This window comes from Furipterus horrens, unplaced genomic scaffold (genome assembly GCF_987537825.1).
Source record: "Furipterus horrens unplaced genomic scaffold, mFurHor1.1.pri manual_scaffold_3, whole genome shotgun sequence".
Lineage (NCBI taxonomy): Eukaryota > Metazoa > Chordata > Mammalia > Chiroptera > Furipteridae > Furipterus > Furipterus horrens.
The window spans coordinates 29,182,152-29,205,337 of record NW_028327173.1 but is presented as its reverse complement, the minus strand read 5'-3'; the positions used below and the strand labels follow the sequence as shown (position 1 = coordinate 29,205,337).

General features: G+C 44.7%; 1 protein-coding gene across 2 annotated transcripts; it reads right to left on the bottom strand.

The window, feature by feature from the left end:
* Window positions 1–621: 621 nt before the first annotated feature.
* On the bottom strand, window positions 622–13,902 carry MPL (MPL proto-oncogene, thrombopoietin receptor). Of its 2 annotated transcripts, none has more exons than XM_090271592.1 (12): window positions 13,824–13,902; window positions 13,542–13,707; window positions 13,058–13,236; window positions 12,278–12,576; window positions 11,711–11,873; window positions 11,329–11,455; window positions 7,315–7,496; window positions 7,009–7,151; window positions 4,457–4,616; window positions 4,151–4,247; window positions 2,039–2,126; window positions 622–1,834 (listed from the first exon to the last, which is right to left on the bottom strand). In XM_090271592.1, the coding sequence occupies exons 1-12, from the start codon at window positions 13,900–13,902 to the stop codon at window positions 1,547–1,549; spliced, it is 1,971 nt and encodes a 656-aa protein (XP_090127718.1). In that variant the 3' UTR covers window positions 622–1,546. The 2 variants fall into 2 exon arrangements, with proteins under 2 accessions (XP_090127718.1, XP_090127719.1); XM_090271593.1 differs by having other exon boundaries at window positions 13,542–13,674.
* Window positions 13,903–23,186: the final 9,284 nt, after the last annotated feature.

Sequence of the window (23,186 nt, the reverse complement as noted above, 5' to 3'; positions counted from 1 at the left end):
TTCCCCTGGCTAGTCCCCTGCCATGTCCCCACAGGTTGGCTGTATCGCTCTGCCTGAGGCCACTGCTCCTGCCAGGTAGCTCTCTCTCACAGCTATGCTCCCCAGATCTAGTAAGCACTCTATGCTCTTACCTTTTGATGCCTAGGGGTGGTACCAGCTTCCAGCTGTTGTTAGCCCTGGGAGGTACTGGCCTAGGACCCAGTGCAGGCCTGGAAGGGGTCTGGATTAGCAGGTCCTGTGGGAGGGAGACCCAGGTTGCAGTATCCCTTGATGGTTTTCCTAACTCTTGCCTCATCTTTATAAATATTCCTTTTATTAAACTCTCATCAAGATACCCATTTTGGATATGCCATCTATTTCTGCCAAGACCCTGACTGATACAGTAGGTATGTTTGGAGTCAGAAAAAAAAAATTGTTTGAGAATTTCAAAGGGTCAGAGGAATCCATAGCCAGAATGGCCTAAGTACATTTACTGCTCTATATGAATGGCTTAGAGGATTAGGGAAGCTGGCATGGGGTTAAGGTGATGGTGTTCAGAAAGATTTCATTCATTTAGAAAACATTTATTGAAGATGTTACTACCATACATAAAGCACTATTTTAGGTGCCAGGGGGAAAATCAAAACCCTTGCCCTCAATGAGCTCACAATCTAGTAGTGGGAGACAGACATGTAAACAGTTACTTACATAAGGCATCACAGGTGCTGTAGTAGAAGCCTGGGCTGGAGATGAGAACTTGGGAATGGTCAGCATAGAGTAAAGGCAATGAGAATGGATGAGACTGGAGACTGTTAAGAATGGACTCTTGAGGGACTGCAATAATTAAGGAGTAGAAGAGACACCAGGAAAGAATAACTGTGACCATTCAGATATATTAAACATTATGTCCTGGGCACTGTGTTTTACTTAGATTATCTCACTTAATCCTCTTTACAACTCTGTAGGGTTCCATTACCCCTGTTTTATAGATGCAAAACTAAGGCTCAAAGACTTTATTTGCCCACAGCTAGTAAGTGGGATGACAGAAATTAAACTTAGTGCTGATTACAGAGTTTATGCTCTTAACTACTAGAGGACCAAAGCCAGGAGAGACCGTGATATTATGGAAGCCAAGGTAGGAGAGAATTTAAAGAAGAAACAAGTAGTCACCATGACAAATGTCACAGAGAGATACAATAAATGAAGGGTTAACAAGAACCTACTGGATCTTGCAGCTAGAAAATTTGAGGTGAACTTTGCCTGAGCAGTTTCATTAGCAAAGTGGTAGTAGGAGAACTAATTAAAGTAGTGCAAAGAGCAAATAAGAAGTAGGGAAGTGAAGACTTCTTTTCAATGAGTGTGCCATTAAAGACAGGAGAGAAAGAAGGTAGAAGTTAGAACTTAGTCAAATAAATGAGCCTTGCCTGAGGGAAGAGAGACCCAGATTTATGTCAGCAGCAGTACCACAAGATCAGTGTTGTGAAGCCCAGCTGAGGATCAACAAGGAGGATGAGATGTGTATGGTGTGGGGATGGGTGAGGTGGGTTGAGAGGGTGGGAAGAAAGGTCTAGAGGGTCTGGATCTGTCCAGGGTACTGGGAGTGAGGGGCCTGCCAACAGGTCAGTGGTAAGTAGGAATGGTTGGCAATGTGAGTGGTGCAGTAGGACCCTGACTCAGTCATGGGTGTGCACACAGACAGAGGCATGGTCCCCAGGCAAGAGGGCTGCAATCCTCGGTAGTCCACCTGGGCCTGGGAGGAACATAGGGGCAAGGGAGTCTTCTCTGAAGACTTAGGTAGAATTTCAAGGAGGCTGGGTTCCACTTCCTCATAGACATCTGAGACTGCAGCCTTGGGCTGGGAGAGATGGGAGGGAAAGGGGTCTGGATTAGCAGGTCCTGTGGGAGGGAGACCCAGGTTGTATAGGAAGGTTTGCCTGAGAGTAGGACCCAGGGGGATGAAATGCTGGTGGATAATGGCTTTGGAAAAGTTGTGTTGTGTGATCAAGGATCCAGCACCAGGTAAGACTAGTGATGGGTAATGGGAGAGGAGTGCACTCACCGGACTCAGGGCTGCAGTGTCCCTAAGGTACTGGCCTAGGACCCGGTGCAGGTCTGGAAGTGAAGGCCACAGGGCATGCCTCAGGCTCCTTGGGGAGAAGGAAGAGAAGACTGAGTCATGGGAGTGAGTTGGGAGGGAGGAGAACAGTGAGGTGGGGCAGCGGGGAAGACAGTGAGGGGGGTGAGCAAAGCTTGGAGGGGTAAGAGTGCAGCCGAAGTAATCAAGTATAAGCATAGGTGCAAACTGAACCTCAGGTGGGGGAAAGAAGTTAGTGGTGGGGAGGTTCCAAAAAGGAGTAGTACAGAGTGTCCTCAAGCATTCTGCTTCAGGGCCTTTGCACTTTCTTTTCTCTTTGTCTGGGAAGATCAGTTTATTCCCTCACTTCACTTAAGTCTCTGCTCAAATGCCATACAGACAGAGAGGTCTTCCCTGACTACCCTGTCTAAAATAGTACCACTTCCCTTTCCTATCACTCTATCTCTGCTTTGCTTACTGTATATTTATTATTATTAAATATATTTGTTTTTGTCTGTCTCACCCCACTAGAATGTAGCTCCATGAGAGCAACGGGTTTGTCTATTTGCTCACTCCTGTCTCTACAGGGTGTAGAACAGTGTGTAGCCCATAATAGGTGCTCAAGAAATTAGCTCAATGAATGAATGAAGAGAGCCAGTGAGGCTTATTATTAAGTTACTGGGGAAGGTGATCTATCTGGGAAGAGTATGGATTAAGGTATGTTGGGGGAGCCTCCAATTCTTTAGGTTCATATTTCCACATAGAGGGACTTTAGCTGAACAACATTTTGGGCCTCTTCTGTGACCTCACTCATATCTCTCCAGGGGAGGAAGAATGAGTTATCTGGTACACTGGGGGGAAAAGGAAGTGAGTCTGGTTCAGCAGCACCACCTCCTTCTTCTCCCCTAACTTTTTGTTGAATCTGGCTACCTGCATAGAGGCTACATTCCAGTCTGCTCATATACACAAGCAGCTTAAAAGGTCAAAGATAGACATGTTCAAAGAGAGATGATAGCGCAGGGCCATCAAAGAGGCTGCCTGGAGGAGTTGCCTTCTGAGCTGAGTCTTCAAGAATCAAGAGATGTTACCAATGAAAAGGCTGAGGTAGTCATGGAGTCTATCTTTTCTGTTTATAATTTCCCATGACATTTCTCCTCAACCTTAGTTCCCCCACATAAATGAATCATTCATTAATAACATTTATTTAAGGGCCTTCTATTTGGCAGACACTGTGCTGAGGATTTAAAGATGACCAAGTAAGGTATAGGGAAGATATATAAAGAAATTAATGCAGTAAAATTCTACTGGTACTATGATAGAAGTCTGTACAGCAAACCAAAGAGAGTAGTCAATAGAGGAGAGCTAGGAAAGGTCTCCCAAGAGTTGGTGAAGAAAGTTGCTTAAAGATAAATGGGTATTAATCGCCCAGGGAGGATATTTCTGACAGAGGGGACATCATACGCAAAGGCGCTGAGAAGTAAAACCACTTGACTTGTGGAGGAAATCACCAACAGTTTGGAAAGGCTGGTGCACAGGGCGGACGAGGGTGAAAACGCTGGCGGGGGCCAGATTTTGCGGCGCTTTGCTTGTCATTCTAGAATCTGAACTCTCCTCGAGAGCTAATGAGATTTAAGGGGGCGCGTGATAAATTCATGTGTGCATTTTCGTTCTGGTGGTTGCTTGAGGCAAACTGGAGAGAGAAGAGGCTCTGTTTCAGTGAGTCAGGTAGTGTCCGTAGGGCTAGAGAAAAGGGGCCATTGTTTGAGCGAAGTTTAGGAGGTGGAATGACCAGACCAGATTAGACTGGATAAGGAGGGAGGCGCCTATGTGTTTTGGCTTGGTGACAGATGGACAGTAGCTTTGTTACTAAGATGAGGAGCCAGGAGGTGGGGCAGTTTGAGGTGTTTCGTACAGTGGGTATGTTAGGTCGTTAGGAAGTGGTGCCACCCCCGGGAAAGACGTGCAGGGAGCGGCTGAAGCGACAGGTATAGACTTGAAGTCGCCCTGAAAGGGGGTCAGAGAACCTGGAATACCTATTTAGAGGCCTCTGGCCCCTCCCTGGACGTGGCCCCGCCCCCTGCCTGACCGGGGCGGTACCTGTAGTGCGCAGGAAACTGCCACCTCAGCAGCAGCAGGCCCAGGAGAGCGCTGAGTCCTAGTACCAGGAGCAGAGCGGTCACCAAGGAGATCCAGGCTATGGGATGAAAACAGACCTCGGCTACCGGGGGATGGAGCTCCGCCCCCAGGCCCGGCCAACCCCGCCCTGGGCCCGCCCCTCGTTGATCCCGGCTTGAGTACATCTGCGCAGCCGCAGACCAGTGCTGTCAGAGTTCCGGGCCCGCTGCGTCGGGACACCTCCCTTTGCGCAGCCGCAGACCACCTATGCGCCCCCGGGGCCCTCACCGGTCTCGGAGGCGGTCTCCACTCTCACTGGGTCGGACCAGGCGCTCCAGGGACCTTGGTAGGTGGGGCCATGGAGCCTGGCGCGCAGCTGTAAACGGTAGCGGGAGCGTGGGCGCAGCTCCAGAATTTCTCCCTGGGCCCCGAGAGGTGGCTCCAGCACCTGCGCAGAGGAGAATTAAGCAGGTGGTTAGGCTCTGGGTGCGAAGGAGAAGGGCATCGGGTCCTCGAGAGGTCAGAATCTGTTGGACCAAAATCCTACCACTTTGAATCCCAGGGCATCTCCTCAAAGAACCTCCCTGACAGGAATCATACATCCCGGCGGAAACTTGGAAGATAGAATACCTGACAGAAACTGAACACCTCCTGCCCGCAGCCTCACCCTGCCTGAGGCATACCCGGCCTGAGAAATGCGCCCTGACACACAGACCTCATTTGCACGGAGAATTACTCATCCCGACACAAATACATACGATACACCCTGACAGAATCCTGGTGCACACACATTGACCGGGACACATGGACATCCTGCCAGCAGCAAGGGAAATCCCAGACACACTCAGATATTCAGCTCTTCGCAAATCATATGCAGTCAGCAGAGGATGCCAGAGGTGTACTAGGTGCTGGGAGTACAAGGACAGATTCTAAGCAGAAGGTGCAAGCATCATGTGTAGAAGCAGGAAAACTTTATTAACTTAATCATTTAGCAAGTATTTATAAGCTGCTTGTAATATGCCAAGCATTGGGCTAAACACTGGGAAAAAAGGTAAATGAAACATGGTCTCTCACATGTGTAATAAGGAAGGCATACAAACAAGTAAATAATTATGCAATACAAATAACAATGATATAAGTAAGGCACTAGGAGCACAAAGGAGCCTTTAGTGCTGCCTGAGTTGCTTGGTTGGGGACTACAGAGTAGTTCAGTGTGCTAAGAGCGTGGATAGGCAGGCTGGATGGTCAAAGAAGAAGCCAAGGCAGTGGTAGGAGGGATCTGAGGACTGTGTACAATAAACTCATGTGTTGATAAATAGGAGGAGGAGACAAAGCAAAAGAAAGAAGAGTCAAGGAGGATTCCAGGCTTGGGTAAGTGGTGGTACCATTGTCAGAGACAGGGTACAGAAAAGAAGTAACTTTGAGGAAGAAATACTATATGGGTCTGTTTTACTAAGTTCAACAACAGTCAAACTCATCAATGGTAATGTCGGAATAGTGGTTACCTTGGAAGGGATGTGTGTGACCATAGGGGCATGAGGAACTTCTGGGGTGTTAGAAGTAACATTGTGATCTGGATAATGGTTACATGGTTGTGTACACATGTACAAATTAATCAACTGCACACTAACGATTTGTGTACTTTACTGTAGATGAGTTAAGGTTCGGATATGTAGTAGTCCCTCCTTATCCAGTCTCTCTTTCCATGGTTTCAGTTTCCCACATGTCAACTGTGTTCCAAAAGTATTAAATGGAAAATTATGGAAAGAAACAATTTGTAAGTTTTAAGTTGCCTGCTGTTTTGAGTAACATGATGAGAGCTCACGCTGTCTTACTCCATCCCACCCAGGACATGAATTACCCGTTTGTCCTTCTTGATAGTCCCTTTGTAGTTGTCTCAGTTAACAGATCGACTGCTAAGGTATCGCAATGGTGTTCAAGTAACCCTTATTTTACTTAGTAATAGCCCCAAAGTGCAAGAGTAGTGATGCCAGTAATTTGGATATGCCAAAGAGAAACCGTAAAGTGTATGTATGTATAGGAGAAAACATAGTATATATAGGCTTTGGTATTATCCATGGTTTCAGGCATTCACCAGGGGTCTTAGAATGTATCCCCCACAGATAAGGGGGGACTGCTGTATGAGTCTGAAATGCTTCTGAAGCTTTTAGGTAGATCTAACTTAAGTTGTATATACTGTGTATGTGGTAAATGAGAATAAAAGTAGAGAAAGAAGCTAAGATTTAACTAATGTATATGAATACCTTCTGTCTGTCAGGCAGTATGCTAGATATTTATATAATTAATCTTTACTGTAACTATGGAAGGTAGATAGCTTCGCTCTCATTTCACCAATGAGGAAACTGGGACTTCAAAAGTTTAGGTAATTTGTCTATGGTATAGAAGTTCCTTTCCATATGGTAAGTCTGGGATGGTTAACGTATGGTTGTTAAAACCATGGAGTTGGAGCACTCACCTAGGGAAAGTGTATGTGTTTATCTAGAGGAGAAAAGAGTCTAGGTTGGGTCTGTAGGAAGCACAACATATTAAGGAAGGATGGAAGAGGAAGAGCCAGAAAAGGAGAGTGAGAATTTGGTCAGAGAGGTACGAGAATCAGGACAGACTCATATCCCAGTGGTAATGGGAAGAGAAAATATTAATGAGAGTAGTCAGCAGTATCAGATGCCAAAGAGAGATTAGATACCAGTTGAATCAGATAAACACAGATATACAAGTCTAGACTTGGGTACATGGACAACCTCAGCCCTGACAACAGGCATGGTGAAACTCAGGAATACCCAGTGTGGTGAGGTCTGTGGGCATTTGTTCCTTGACCTTACCTTCCAGTCCTGATGGCCTTCTCCTGTGTATCGGAGCTGATAGCAGGTCTCTTGGGCTGCCCAAGATGATGGGTGCTGCCATTCCAATTCCAGCTGCCCACTGGAGACCTCCTTCCAGTGCAGGTTTGGAGTGGGGACGAGCACTACAGGGATGTCATCAGGGACTGGCCTAAGCCCTCTGTGCATGAGACATCATGCCCCAGACCCATGGGTCAGCAGTGTCAGAGCTGGTGATTCTGGAGATAGAGTCAGATGCAGTGGGGGGTGGGAGGGGACTGTGAGAGGATAAGGGAAGAAAGTTCTTACCAGCCTGGTGGATCCAGAAAGGAGAGCCTAGGTAGCTGTGAAAAGCCCCCTGGGCTGTGGTCACCTCCACAAGGATGTGAATAACACTGTCATTTCGTGGCTTGAAGTGGCAGCGGGAGACCTGGGAAGGTTGTAATCCTGGATTTTTCTCTTCCTCTTCACACTTCTCCCAGATGGGGTCCCTAAGAATCAGCCCCATAGAATCACTGAATCAAGCCTACCTCAGAGACTAATCCTGATATTCCCCATCCTACAGGGGCTTTGCCCTGCATAGATTATCATCTAAATCCTCTCTTGGATGGGCCTCCAGGGCTTTCTGTCTTCATGCTATAATGTTTGTTTCTAAAGTTTGCTTTGGTGTCCAGCCTCTTCCTCTTAAAGAAGGAGCTAGATGAGATATGAAAATAGCATGGTCTATAGAGTTCGGGTCTTAGCTTGATAGTGTATAACTCTGGGCAAATTACTTGTTTTATCTCTGTCCCAGTTTCCTCAATTGTAAAATGGGTTGATAATACTTATTTCACAGGGTTGTTTCAAAGGTTAAAGAACCTTTATCTTTTTTCAGGAAAACATCCTTATGTTTTAAATCTGTTCTTATACAGCCCTCTTAGTCATCTCTGTGTTATTCTCCTAACTAGCTTTTCTGCCTCCATTTTTGCCACTCCCTTCAGCTTGTTCTCCACACAGCTACCAGAATTTGCTTCCAAAATGATGATCTGATAATGTTCAGAATATATATCACAAATCTGATCTTGACCACTGCCACATTAGATGCAACTACTATAATCTCTTGCTTGGATTAATGCAAATTTCTAACTGGTGATCCTGCTTCTACTATTCCCTCTTTATAACTTTACAAAGAAACATGTCATTTTAGAATGTGAACTATATCATGTCACTCTTCTGATTAAAATCCATTCATGGCTACCCATCCCACTTGGAATAAAATTCAAACTCCACACCAGGGCCTTTGGGACTCTATGATTTAGCTCCTTCCTACCTCATTATTCTCCTGTCCTACACTTCTCATACCAGTTTGCCACCATTCATCCACATGAGCCTTCTTTCTGTGCTACAGTTATGCCAAATGCTCTGCCTTTGCACTTCGCTTTGCCCTGCCTTGCTGACTTTAGATTTTCACATGACTTATTCCTTCTTGCTACTGAGGTTTTAGCTCATCTCTTACCTCCTTGGTGAGTCCTCTTCTGACCATTCAGTCTAAATTAGCAACCCCCAACCCTTCCATTTAGGCTCTACCCTAAAATCTTGTTTCTTTATTTTTTGTTTGTCACCCTCTCCTTTCCCCACTAAAATGTAAGCCCCAACAATGCTGGAACCTTTTCTGTTTTATTTGTCACTCTATCCCCAGTGCTTGACACAGTCACCTTTGGTAGTTGTTTATTAAACAAATGAATCGAGGCTCCTTCCTGATTATAACCTATAAGTGGCTAGTTATTATTAAAGTTATTTATCATTTTATGTATTTAATATACTTACTCATTTATTCACCAAATAATTGACACTATGCACCTGATACTGTGCTAGGCCCTATGAATACATAGAGAAATAACCTATAAGGAGCTCTCATGTCAGTGGGAGAGGCAGAAAAACAAACAAATGATCTTTTTCTGTGGTGCACAGGCTGGTTTGAGAGTATCATGGAGGATGATCTTACCCAGAATGGGAGGGTCAGAGAATACTTCCTGGACAAGGCAGGGCTTAAATTGAGTCTTAGACTATAAATAGGATGCAAAGGGGATAAACGGGCATCCGTGGCACATGCTTGGATACAGATAAGAGATACAGTGCTTTGGGGGAAATTCTAAGTGGTGCAGAACGCTTTTAGCACAGAGGGCCTGGTGGTGAGTGGTAAATGTGAGAGGGCAGACTAAGGTCATGAATGGTCCTGTGGCCTTTCTAAGGAGCTTGAACTCAATCTTGTAGTAATTATGGAGACATTTAGGATTTTAAACAGGGTATTGTCATAATCAGCTTTGTACTTTAGGAAGTTCACTCTAACTGCAGTTTTTAGGAAAGGATTTGTGGGGGGGGGGGGGCTAGAAGGAGAGAAGTCCATTAGGACACTGTTATGGTTTTCCCTGTGCAAAGTGATGAGGATCTGAAAACAGGGTTACGGCAATGGGGGTAGAGGGGAAGAGATGGATTCAAGGGATCCTAAAGAGGTAGAAATGACTTTCTGATTGGACCTTGAGAGTGTAGAAATGGCAGAAGTACAAGGTGATTTCCATGTTTCAGGCCTGAAAAATTGAGTTGATGGTAAGATGGAGGACAATAAGAGGAGGAGCAGGTTTTGATAGAAGAAATGATAACTCTAGTTTTGCCACACTTTAATCATTCAAGGCACCTCTATACTGTGGAAAGCTATGCAGTTATTAAAAAGAATGAGTGATATATTTTTGGTAATGATCTTTAAGACATTTTTAAGTAGAAAAGTAGATTAGCAAACCATATACACACATATATATACACATATATAGTTTATACTGAAAAGTAACTTATGAATAGACACATATAAGTGCATAGAAAAACAGGAAGAATAGATTGAAACTGTGAATAATGTTTTGTTTCATTATTCATTCATTCAGTAATTTTTTACTGAGCACCTGCTATATTCCAGGCTCTGTGAAAGGTGAAAATATGTTGGCGAGTAATAAACAGACACTGACTTTGCCCTCATGGATCACATATAGTCAAGATCAGTCTTTTCCACGCTGGCTGGTGTGGCTCAGTGGATTGATTGCTGGCCTGTGAACTGAAAGGTCACCGGTTCCGCTCCTAGTCAGGGCACACGTTTGGGTTGCAGGCCAGGTGGTCCAGGTGCCCAGTTGGGGGCATGCGAGAGGCAACCGACTGATGTATCTCTCATACATCAATGTTTCTCTCCCTCTCTTCTTCCCTCCCTTCCTCTCTCTCAAAATGAATAACTAAAATCTTTAAAAAGAAAGATCAGCCTTTTCCAACTGGAATTCTGAGAGAAAATTTTATTATCAAATAACCAAATAAATTATAAATATAAAAATTGTAACTACGATTAAGTACTTGTTGTACGTGGTAGGATAAAGATGTATAGTAGTGCTATCAGAAGGTCAGGGGAGGGCTTCCTGAGGAGGTGACATTTGACTGTAGACCTGAAGGATAAGTAGCAGTTAAGCAGAGATAGGAGAATTGGGTAAACAGCATGTGCAAAGACCCAGAGGCAGGGGGGAATATGGGAGATAAGTGGGAACCGAAGAAGATCAGTACTGGAGCATAGAGTGAAAGGCAGCGCAGTATAACATGAGGCTGAAGGCTGAGGTAAGGGCTGAGTCTTCTAGAACTTTATAAAGCCATGGTAGGGTTCTTTATCCTGAGATCAATGAGAAGCAATTAAAGATTTTTAAGCAGAGACTGTTATATTCATTTTTTCACTTTTAAAAGATCACTCCAGCTCCTGTGTGGAGAATAATTTAGAGGATTCAAGAGGTGATCACTTAATAAGTATTCTCAGTCACCAAGTGAGAGATGATGATGTACTAGGATAATGGCAGTGGTGAACAAAAAGTCGACAGGTTCTAGAAATACTTAACAAATAAAATCAACGAGGCTTGGTTATAGATTAGATATGGTGAGGGTGACAAATCAGTGAGGTGTTTTGTGGAAAGTCTTGAAGACCAGGCAAAGTTTTGATTGGATTTGACAGACAGTGGAAAGCTGGCAAAGACTGAGTTTAACAAAGATCACTCTGTTGGCAGCGTAGGGAATAAATTGGAGGTGAATGAGAACATAGGCTGTTGCAGTGGTCCAGGTGACATGATTAAAGCTGAACCAAACCAAGGCATTCCTAGTGGAAACGGAGAGAGGTTGAAAAGATAAAACACCCATTGGAGGATAAGAGCCACTTGGTTTTGGGACAAGGAGGGGAGTGAAGAGGACCAAGGACAATCTCTCACTTCTTTCTGCAAGATTGGGCCTCTCTCCCATGACATCAAACTCAGTCAGCAGTTGAACTCTCACCTGTCTCTGGGACAGCACCATGGCCTGCTGTGATAGAAGAAGCCTTGGGAGCTAGCATGGTCCTGTTGCTGCCACTGACAGGTAACATTCTTCAAGTCCAGGGTAGAGCATTGCAATCCAATTTCCACTGAATCAGAGAAGAAAGTTCCATCAGGACCCACATGCTCCTACTCTATAGGGTATCTTCATGCACATAAAGAACATGGAACTTGGAACATTTACTCTTTTTCTTTGTTTTCTCCGAGACCATTGTTCACTCTGTCCAGTGGCAAGTTTGAGGTCATCAGAAAGAACCCCGGTTCTCATAGCTTTCATGCCCAGCCCAGTCCTCCCTAAAGATTTTTTACTTCCTCTTCATCTCCCCATTTCTTTATTGACTGACCTGCATCCCTAGGCAGGTCCACAGTTGCAGGGGGGGACCAGGGTCCCCAGGAGCCATGGAAGGAGAACCCGTCAGGTTGGCTGCGCAGTTGGAGCCAATAGGACTTCCCAGGCTGGAGACCTGAGATGAGGCAGCTTCCACTCCTCACTGTCAGAGACGGAGCCTTGAGAGAAGAATCCCAGCCTCAGAATCTAGGTCTGCCTCTCAGCCAAGACAGCCTCCATCTCTTATATTTGAAGCCCCACAGCATGCCTGTAGAGAGATGCTCAGGTCCTCACTGAACAGGTATGCACACAGACTGGGGACCAGGTCAGTGGGTTGCAGGTGGTGTTCAGGGGTTTTAGGGAAATCCCCATTCATGTGGAGGCCCACAGCTCTCAATTTTGTTGGTGTGAATGACCCAAAGTGGGAGATCCCTAAATAGACACAGTTCTTGAGGACTAATCAGAGTTTGCACTAATTCGCCAAGGACTAAACCAGTCTGGAATCCCCAAAATATGGCCTGTCTTTTCTTGGGAAAAATTAGGGGTAGGAGATAGAAAGTGGAGTGGAAGAAGGCCAGGATACTTCTCTAGTTGGGGCGGCCTGCTCTGGTCCACCCTGTTGGGGCATCATGGGCTGCACACATGCAGGCTGGTCCAGAGCTGGAGCTGGGTTTGGCCTCCGTAGAGCTGGGCAGCAAGTTTCTGTGGACAGCAACTGCATGACTGTGGGACCACTCGAGTTCCTGGGATTCCTGGGGCCATAGCGGAGTTCATGCCTCAGGAAATCACTGATTTCGGGAGCTGCAGCCTTCCAGCTGATCTGAAGTTCTCCTGGTTGGCTCCCGCCCATGGCCTTGATGATATTGGGGGGCGCTGGTAGGCCTAAGGGTAAGACAGGGCACATCATGGATTGTAGAGAGGGGAGCTAGAGGCTAGATTGTCCCTCTTGGAGGGAAGGGCAGGGAGGCTCCTTATCCTGTTTTCCTTTCCTCGTGAGAACAGTGACCTCATTCCTGGTTAGTCTGAATCAAGAGCAAGGATCTCTTTTCATCAAGAGCAGGGATCTCTGCATCCTTGTCACCTAGTACAGAGCCTGGGCACATAGTAGGTATTCTATAACTGTTGAACGAGTGTGTAGTTGAATGGGTTAATGATGGGAGGACCGCGGTGTCTCTGGTGTGAAATGAAGTCTAGCCCTGGATGCCATGGCTAGAGAGAATGATAAGGGCATCTTGAAGTGTCTCTGGGGGGTCTAGTAATGGAGGGCATACATGTCCTGAAAGAGCACTGACCAGTCTGACTCTATGATCTGGCCTGGGGGCAGCAAATGGAGGGGCCAGGATGACAGGAGGTTGGCCCTTACCCACGCTATCCACAAAGAGCACCCGCTGAGTCAGATTCTGGTTTAGGAACACGTTCTTCACCCAGAGGTGCAGTGGAAAGAAGAGACGAACTTCATCCTGGGCTGGAAACTGGCACACATATCGAGTTCCAAAGGGGAGCACACTCTGAGAACTCAGAGGGCAGGCACGGGGCTCCTCCCTGTGGGCATAGGAAAAGTCCATCTTACCTACCTGGCCACCCTCAGAACCCAGGCAGGGCCCAAACGCTACTTCTATTTCCCTTACTGCTTTTTTCTTCCCAGTGCCTGGGATAGGTGAGGTGGGGGTTATGTAGGGGCTTGAGCTAATCTAGCCAAAGCACATTCATTTAGTAAGTGGCTACTTAGGACGTGTACTTGAAGTAATTCTCTGACAGAGTCAAAGGCAGGGAAGGTACTGGAGCAAGGCTCAGCTGAGGTAAGGACGGGACAGACACAGGGGAGTGGGGCACAGCCCAGCACGTACCCTGGGTAGGCATACAGCAGCTGGTATGTTCCATTGGGCGCTGCCTCTTCCTCATCCCAGAAGCAAGTGAGGTCCTCAAATGTTCGAGAAAAACAGTTCAGGGGCTTTGAGTCCGAGGCCAGCAAGGAGGCATCTGAAGAACAGCTGGTGAGTTGGGTTCTGGGTCCTTCCAAGCATGTTTATAGGAAAGAGTAGGGGACCAGTGGGAGCCTCCTAACTTGCACCCTTCCCAGGGCTCCCTCTTCCTGGCTATAGGTGATCTCCACCCTCCACACACCTCACCTTGGCTGGTGACTTGTGCCAGGTTTTGGGGGGCCAGGAGGAGGCAGGAGGTGACCACCAAGAGGGCCCAGGAGGGCATCTTCTCCGGCACTGTGTGCCTGCCTTAGCCCATCCTCCCTTCAGGAAGCCAGGCCCCAATCCCCTCCCGGGCCAGCCCCTCAGGTTCCTGTCAGATACAGCCCCACGTCCTGTCCCTGTCCCTGCCCCTGTGGGGCCCATCCAGACCACACTGGGGCCAGGGGCCAAGGGAGGGGGAGTGGGACAGGATGGTCGGAGGAATTAGAAAGAGAGGATACAGGCCTTTTGGTGAGAGGGAGATGGGGGTTATATTTTTGTACCAATGGGAGATTAAGCCTCCATGTGTGTCTACATTTGCTATTGCAGAAGCATGTATTATCAACAAAGAACAGTAACATTTATTGAGCACTTACTATGCTGCCATGTTTTAAGTGCTTTGTATCTATTGACTCAGCTAATCTTCACAATAGTCTATTACTCCCATTAGAGAGATGAGGAAACTGAGATGCAGAGAAGTTAAAGATTTGCCCCAAATCACATACCTACTTAGAGGTTAAGCTCAGGAACCTAAGTGCTTAACAACCATGTGATCTTCCTGGAAAGTATAATCTGCCAAGAAATGACCATCTGCCTCACAACCATGACAGAATGGTAGCTATTTCCACTTTAGCAGTTTCTCCCTGGAACTGGACATGCCCCTTCCGTGGTGGGTAGCTCCACAGCTGCCTCTCATCTTTTGCTACTCAAAATGTGGTCTGCAGACCAGCAGCAAAAGCATTACCTGGGAGCTTGTTAGAAATGCAGAATCTTAGCCCCTACCCCAGATGTACCAAAATAGAATCTGCATTTTACCAAAGTCCCCAGATGATGCAAACACATGTTAAAGTCAGAGCAGTGCTGGTCTTCAGTACTTTTATCTGGTTGGCTCAAAATCATGGGATGATTGGTCTCAGCTCTTTAGCTCATGCTCATCTTCACATTAGCAGCAGAATCATGAGTGTGATCCCTTGCCTGAAGCCCAGGCCTCTTCCTGGGAGTGCTGGAACTGTGGGTGGCTTTATGCCAACTCTCAGGAGCTTTGATTCGGCAGAGCATAGGGGGGTGCACGTCACATAAACTCCCACATTGAGCCCTTCCGGCCTCCGCTGGAGCTCCCATTGTTGGCTCTACAGACTTAAATGTCCTCCATATCACCTTTCTCTCTCCTGAATTAATGTTACTAACATAGAGAATTATGGGGGGGAAGAGAGAAGAGGGAAAGGAAAATCCTTCAGTCTTTTTGTGAGGTCTTAGTTTCTCTTGTTCCATTTCTCTGTCAGAAGTCCCTCAGCCAGGTTTGTCCTGATTCCTGTCCAGCTTTCAGGTTCAAGGGCCAGCTTCCTTTGCTCAATGGGGATGACTCTGAGTGCCTCTCCTGGCCGCCAACCAAAGCCACCCAATCAATGTCAGGTCAAGTGAGAGGGGAAACAGAACTTTAATGTCCATATAGGCCCATGGCTCTGAGGCTATGTATATGCTGATGACTTCAAAATTAATATTTCCAACTTCCTTCTGGGCTCCAGATTTGGATTGCCAACTAACTTCTTGGCATCTCCACTTGTGTGTCCAATGGGCATCTAATTCTTAAGATAGCCAGAATAAAACTCTTGATTCTGGTTTCACCCCTAAACCTGTTTTATTTCCTCTAGTCTTATCCACCTCTGTAAATGGCACCACTGTCTACTCAGCTGATCACACCAAAAACTCAATAGTCTTTGATATCTATCTTTCTCTTATCTTGTGTTCAATCAGCTATCTTTTTTTTTCTTTAATACCCAGATATCTTTTTTTTTAAAGGTATTATTTATTTATTTATTTTTAGAGAGAGGGGAAGGCAGGGAGAGAGGGATGTGCCAGAAAAACATCCATTTCTTGCCTTTCGCACATTCCCCACTGGGGACCTGGCCTGAAACCCAGGCATGTGCCCCAACTGGGAATTGAACCAGCAACTTCTGTTTTGCAGACCAGTACTCAATCTATTGAGCCTCACCTGCCAGGGCTAGATATCTTTTTAAAATGTACTCTGACTCTGAACAGTTTTACCACCTCCACTCCTACCATCCTAGTCCAAGCCCGGGTTACTGCAATAGCTCCCTAACTGCCCCCACTCTTACCCCCTTCAGTCCATCCCCTTCAGTCCATCCTCCACATAATGCAGTGATATGTTTAAACTGCAAATCATGTTTCTTTGCTTGCTCCCATGCTAAATTCCTCTAATAATTTCCTACTGTACTTAGAATAAAATCCAAACAGCTCCTAATGGCACACAAGGTCCTGCCTGACCTGGCACCTGCCTACATGAATCTCATCTCCTACCACTGTCTTCTTCACTCTGGATCAGACACAATAACCTCATTGTGTCTCTCATCTTAATTTTTATCATACTCAACCTTTCTACAACATTTGATATTCTTCTCCTTCTTCGGGTTCTACGATGTATCACATCCTCCTGGTTCCACCTACGCCTGTAACAGCACCCCCCACCCCCCGCTCCAGTTTCTTTCTTTCCTCTTTCTCTCTTACTTAAAACACTTCAGTCTGTTTATTTTTATTTTATTTATTTATTTTAGAGAGAAGGGAAGAGAGGGAGAGAAACATTGACCAGTTGCCTCTCACGCACCCCCAATTGGGGGTGTGGCCCGCAACCCAGGCATGTGCCCTGATGGGAATTGAACTTTCAGTTCACAGCCTGGCACTCAGTCCACTGAGCCACACCAGCCAGGGCTCTTTACTCTTTCTCTTAAATGTTGCTGTTCTCCAGGTGTTCTTGCTTTGCCCTTTATAGTGCCTGAGTGACTTCATAGTTTCAATTTCATCTAGATAGCAGTAACTTCAAAGTCTTCATCACTCTCTTGAACTTAAAATTCTAAAGTTACTTCTCAGCCATCTCTGATTGTTGTTACATAGGCACTTCAACTCACCAAGTCCCAAAAAGAACTATTACTAACTCCAGTAAGCCCTTTCGGATCTTCTCTCCCTATGTTTGCATCTCACCATAGTCTGCCTGGGCATTTAAACCTGAAACCTGACAGTTATTCTCAATTCTTCATTCTTCCTCCACTCCTGCAGCCAAGTGTTACCAAGTCCTGTGAGTTTCACAGGGAGATGGTATAATAGTGAGTGCTTCAGGGTGCAGAGCACACAAGACAAGAGGCTTGTCTGTGGCTGTCAGAGAGTAGAGATGAAAGCTTTCTGCTCTTGCACGGAAGAAGGTCCAAGCTACCCACCCTTGTCATTTTCCCATTTTTCTCTGCTCCCACACAGGTGGGAAGGGGTGCCTTCCCCCAGTTCTTTACTTCTTTAGACTATATCAAGCAGGACCTGGAATAGGCCGGAGACCACTTAGGTCTGTCTACTCTTTGGCCAAAGAGTCCAGTAGGCTTCTAAGGTCCAGCCCAGATTAGTAGGCCTAGGCTTTTCTGTTGGCATATAAGATCTAAGTCTTGGCTTATAAAAGCCCCTATCTGATACCTGTGCAGCCACCGCTGAAAAGAACTCAAGGGTTTGGTGGATAAGGATTGGCTCAGACAGTAGAGTGCTGTTAAACTAGTCTCTCTAAGGGAAGGGGGAGGGGATGTCATGTAGCTTTTCTTTTTGTGATGTAAATACCCAAACATGGCCAATTTCATGATAACACTGAACAGTGATTGGGAAGAGAATTGGCTCTCCTAAGCCGGCACTTTTGCCTTTTTCCTCTGTCTTACCATTTTCACAGATTTCTAACGCCAGTGTTTTTCTCCAGTCAGTCCCAGATGGGTAGTTCCAGGCACTTGGAGTCTCTGTCGGTCTCCCTATCTTTTTCCCACATTGCCAAACTTTTATCCAAAATGATTGTTTCATTTATACCTCCAGCAGTGTGTTAGAGCATCATACTTTCCCCACACCTTATCAATGTTGTTTTAAGTTTGGCATTCCAAAAGTTAACAAAAGGTATCTCCTTACTCAGTGCATTTTCTGAAGCTTGAGTTGGCTTTTATTATTTCCCTGCTTAAAATCCTTTCATGGGTCCACATGATTCTTTGGACCAAGACTCATCTCTTGATGCTAGAACACACAGCCCTTTGACCTTTCATCTCCCAGTTCTTGGAGTTTCTCCCTCATAATGATCTCAAACCCAACCTCCATCCTGCCACAGAGCCTTGTTTCCTCACTTCCCCAGGCAGAGAATGCTCCAACCTCTTAGCCTGCTGGAACTTTCTTTGTGATTCAAGATCTGTCCCCAAGTCACTACTTCTTGGGGAGTCTTTTCTTATTTCCCAACTATATGTAATGGAGGAAAAGGCTAACTTAGAAAGAGGAATGCAATTTCACATTCCTTTCAGAGCACCAGTAGCTCTTTTGTGGTCAGAAACAACTTGGTGAGCCTTTGGGCATGACCTTGATAGGAAGGCATTAGAGAGCTGAATAGGAAATGGACTGGAATTTTGACATGTTCTGTGCTAACTCACCAGAAAAAGGAGGCGGGCCAGTCAATAACAGACAGCAACCTGAGGAGAGGAAAGCTTCACCAGAGAGAATTTCCAATAGAAGGACTGTTGGAGGAACATTTTAGAACAGTGATGCCTAATACTCAGTTTTAAATTCGCGCCCTGTTCTGTGAATGCTTAGTTTCCTTATAGCACCTCAGACATTCAGTGAAAGTGTCCTATACACAAAACCTGACATTCATGGTGGTTTGGGAACGAAGTGAGAAATACCTTTTCTGATACCTGTGGAGTTGAGAGAGGATGGCAGCTATGTAAAGCGAGCACGCCAGTGATCAAGAATTGAGCACGAGCCCTTACTGGTGTCTCTCAGTGGATGGGGTGTCGTACTACAAAGCTAAGGTCTCTGGTTCAATTCTCAGTTAGGGCACATGCCTGGGTTGCAGGCCAGGTCCCCAGCTGGGGTCTTGAAAGAGGCAACCAATCAATGTTTCTCTCGCATATCGATGTTTCTCTCCCTCTCTTTCTCCCTCTCTTCCCTGTCTCTAAAAATAAATAAAATATTATAAAAAAAGAATTGAGCAAGAGCAGGGATTTCCATTGAGAGGTGATCATGAGGGTGTAAAGCCTGCAGAGTCCTAGTAAAAACAGGAGGGTGTGGACTTCCCTGAGAATGTGGAATAGGGACTGAGCTGTTCTAATGGAACATAAATGGAAAAGGTTACTCCAAAGGGCTGTCTTGAGGACATTCGGGCTGCATACATACAATCTGCCCTTCCTCTGGGTCCCTGCAAATTTTGTGCCTCTGTTGGGATGCCTTCATACATAAACAGCCATGCTGTGCCTCCAGCTTAGTTAGGCAAAATGTGAACCCTGCCAAGCGGGGACTCACTCCTCATGGGGTGAAATTGGGTGGGAGCGGGCCTGCCTGTACCTCCCTGATTCCATATTCCTACCATTATCCTACCAGCTACCATTAATGAACACTTGCCCTTTTCTTTTTACTTTATAGAAGAGAAAAGAGAGGCTGAGATGGATTAAAGGAGCTGTCTAAAGTCATTATCAAAGAGCAGAGTGGAGCAGGTCTGTTTGACTCCAAAGTCTGTTCTTTAACCACAACATAGACACACACCCCTGACTAAGACCTCTGATTCCTCCATTTTATTCATTGATTTAACATTATGTGCTTGGCACAGGGCCTGGTGTGAGTCTCTCCCACAATATGAGGCTGAGTTCAAAACAGGCATCAAGAGAGAATTTAAGTAAATGGGAAAAGGACCAGTAGGTGCCCAGCAGTAACCACAAGTGAGAGAGCTGCCCTCCTGGTTCCTGAGCTGCTTTTACTGAGCTGCCAGGCTCTCTCTAACCTCTGAATCCATGTTTCCTGCTGAGGAACCATGAAGATCAGCCTAGTACAGCCAGGCTCTGGTTGGTCTGCTCCTCCCCAGGAGAGGGCCATGGGGCAGATAAGAGGATGCACAGCCCATAGGAGGGGCCAGTGCTGCACAGAGGGCCATGCAGGAAATCACTCCTTCCTTGGGGGCTGAGAGGGAATGACTCAGGGCTGGCTGGTGGGAGTTCTGTTTTTTGTGGCCAGGACCAGCTGCAGTGAGGCCCCATGGACTGCGTGCTCAGGTTCACCTTCCCCAGCTGCCTGCCTAATGAGGCTTTGGGAGATGTATCCTGGCCTTCTCTCTTCTCTTTTCCACCATTTCTCTGGATACAAGTTTGTGCTGCTGGACTGGTCTCCTGCTCCAACCCCTGTCCAGCCTAGGCCATCCCCTGTGAGAAGATAGCTATAGAGAGAAGCAGTGAGAACTGAAACTAGACGGGTGTGGGGCAGGTGAGACTGAGTTTTTAGGTGCTTTGTTTGTAGTGAGGCCCTGGGTACAGTGGGGCCACAGTGGAAATGTGGGGATCTTCTGTTGGGAGAGGGTGCCCCTTGGGTCCTGCCCTTAACGCAGGACCTGGCATGAGATCTGTGTATTTGTGTTGAATTCAGAAGTTGTATTATACCCCAATCTGGCTCCTTTTAGCTGAATTAGAGAAGCAGCATAGCATTTTGCCTAAGAGACTCTGAAGTCAGAGTCTAGGCTTGAATTCCAGCCCTGCCATTTACTAGTTACCAGACTTTGGCTAAGTTGCTTAACCTCTCTGAGCTTGTTTTATCTTCCATAAAATGAGGATTATAATAGTACTTATCTAATATGTTGTTAAAGATTGAAGGAATTAATATATGCTAAGTGCTTGAAACCGTGTCTGGCAATTAAGTGCCATGTAAGTATTAGCTATTTTTGTTCCTTTAGTGACTGGGATATTCATCAACTGAGTTATCTACACAGAAGCTTGACAATAATCCTAGACTCGATCCTTTCCTTCTACTCCCATATTTAACCTGTGTCCATTTTTTTACCCGTGTATTTCTTCCAGTTTGCCACCATGCCATCGATTCCCACCTGCACTACTGGAATAGTCTCTCACTGATCTCCTTCCCCTTCACTCAGTCTTTCTTTAAATAGCTTTACTGAGATATAATTCATATATCATATAGTTCATTCATTTAAAGTGTACAATTCAGTGGTTTTCAATACATTCACAGATATGTGCAACCACAGCCAATTTTAGACTTTTTTATCACCTCAAAAAGAAATCCATATTGTTTAACTCTGTCCTCCTAACCCCCCATCTTCCTCCCAGCCTTAAAGCAGCAGATTCGCTTATTCTGGACATTTCATATAAATTATATACAATATGTGGTCATTTGTTACTAGCTTCTTTCACTTAATATGGTATTTTCAAGGTTCATGCATGTTATAGCATGTATCAGAACTTCATTCCCTTTATTTTTTTAATTTTTAAAAAGATTTTATTTATTGACTTTTAGAGAGAGGGGAAGGGAGGGAGAAAGAGAGACAGAAACATCAGTGTGCAAGAGATACACTGATCGATTGCCTCTAGCATGCCCCACCCCCACACCAGGGGGACCTGACTGCAACCCAGGCATGTGCCCTGACTGAGAACCAATCAAGTGACCTTTCAGTTTGCAGGCTGGCACTCAATCCACTGAGCCACACCAGCCAGGGCTCATTCCCTTTTAATGGCTGAGTAATACCCCATTGTGTGGATGTATCACATTTGGTTCATCCATTCATCACTTGATAGGCATTTGGGTTATTTCCACTTTTATTTATGAATAATTAATTTATTCCATTATGAACAATGCTTCTATAAACATTTATGTACAAGTTCGTTTTTGTGTGTGTGTATGTGTGTGGACATACGTGCAATTGCTGGGTCTTATGGGAACTCTGTGTTTGAGGAACTGCCAGACTGTTTTCCAGACATGTTGCACAATTTTACATTCCCACAAGCAGTGTATGAAGGTTCTGATTGTTCATTGCCAGCACTTGTTATTATATGACTTTTTCATAATAGCCATCTTAGTGGGCGAGAATTCGTATCTCCTTATGGTTTTGATTTGCATTTCCCTGATGACTAATCATGACGAACATCTTTTCATGTACTTATTGGACATTTGTATATCTTCTTCAGAGAAAGATTTATTCAGATCCTTTGCTCATTTAAAAATTACATTATTATAAAATAAATAAATAAATAAATAAATAAAAATTGCATTATTTATCTCTTTATTATTGAGTAACATTATGTATTTAGATTCTAGTTCCTTATCAGACATGTGATTTGCACAGAAGTTTTCAATTTTGATGAAGTCTAATTTATCTATTTTTTAAATTTTGTTACTTGTACTTTAGTGTCATATATAAGAATCCATTACCAAATCTGAAGCAATGAAAATTTACCCTTATATTTTCTTTTGAGGGTTTTATAGTTACATTTACGTTTTCATTCCATTTTGAGTTGATTTTCTATATAGTGTTTGGGTAGAGATCTAACTTCATTCTTTTGCATGTAATTATTCAGTTATTCAGCATCATTTGTTGATGACTGGTCTTTTCCCATTAAATGGTCTTGGCACCTTTATTGAAAACCAGTTGACAGTAGACACAGGGGTTTACTTCTGGACTTTCAATTCTACCCTATTGATTTATATATCTCTCCTTATGCCAGTCCCACTATCTTGATTTTTGTTGCTTTGTAGTTAGTTTTGAAATTGGGAAGTGTGAGTCCAAAAACTTTGTTATTCTTTTGCAAGATTGTTTTGGTTATTCTGGGTCCCTTGCAATTCCGTATGGATTTTAGAATCAGCTTGTCAGTATCTACAAAGAATCTAGCTAGGATACTGATAAGAATTTTATTGAATCTGTAGATCAATTTGGGAACTATCAATATTACCATTTAATAATAAGTCTTTCCTTCATGATCATGAGATGCTTTTCCATTTATTTAGATCTTCTTTAATTTCTTTCAGTGTTTTATAGTTTTCAGAGTATACGTTTTTCATTTTGTTAAATTTATTCCTAAGTATTTTATTCTTTCTAATGCTCTTTTAAGTTGTTTTCTTATTTTCATTTTCAAATTGTTCATTGCAAGTATATAGAAGAAAACTGCTCTTTGTATGTTGATCTTATGTCCCACAAGCTTGCTAAACTCTTTTATTATAGTTGTACTAGTTTTTATGGATTCCTTAGGATTTTGTATATATACAGTCAGGTTATCTGCAAACAGGAATAATTTTATTTCTTCCTTTCCATTCCAAATGCTGTTCATTTCTTTTTCTTGCCCAAGTACCCTGGCTAGAACCTCCAGTACAATGTTGAATAGAAGTGGGGAGAGAAGATATCCTTGACTTATTGCTAATCTTAGGGAGAAAGGATTCAGTCTTTTACTATTAAGTATGACATTAGCTGTGGATTTTGTAAATGCCCTGTATCAGGTCAATGAAGTTTTTTTTCTATTCCTA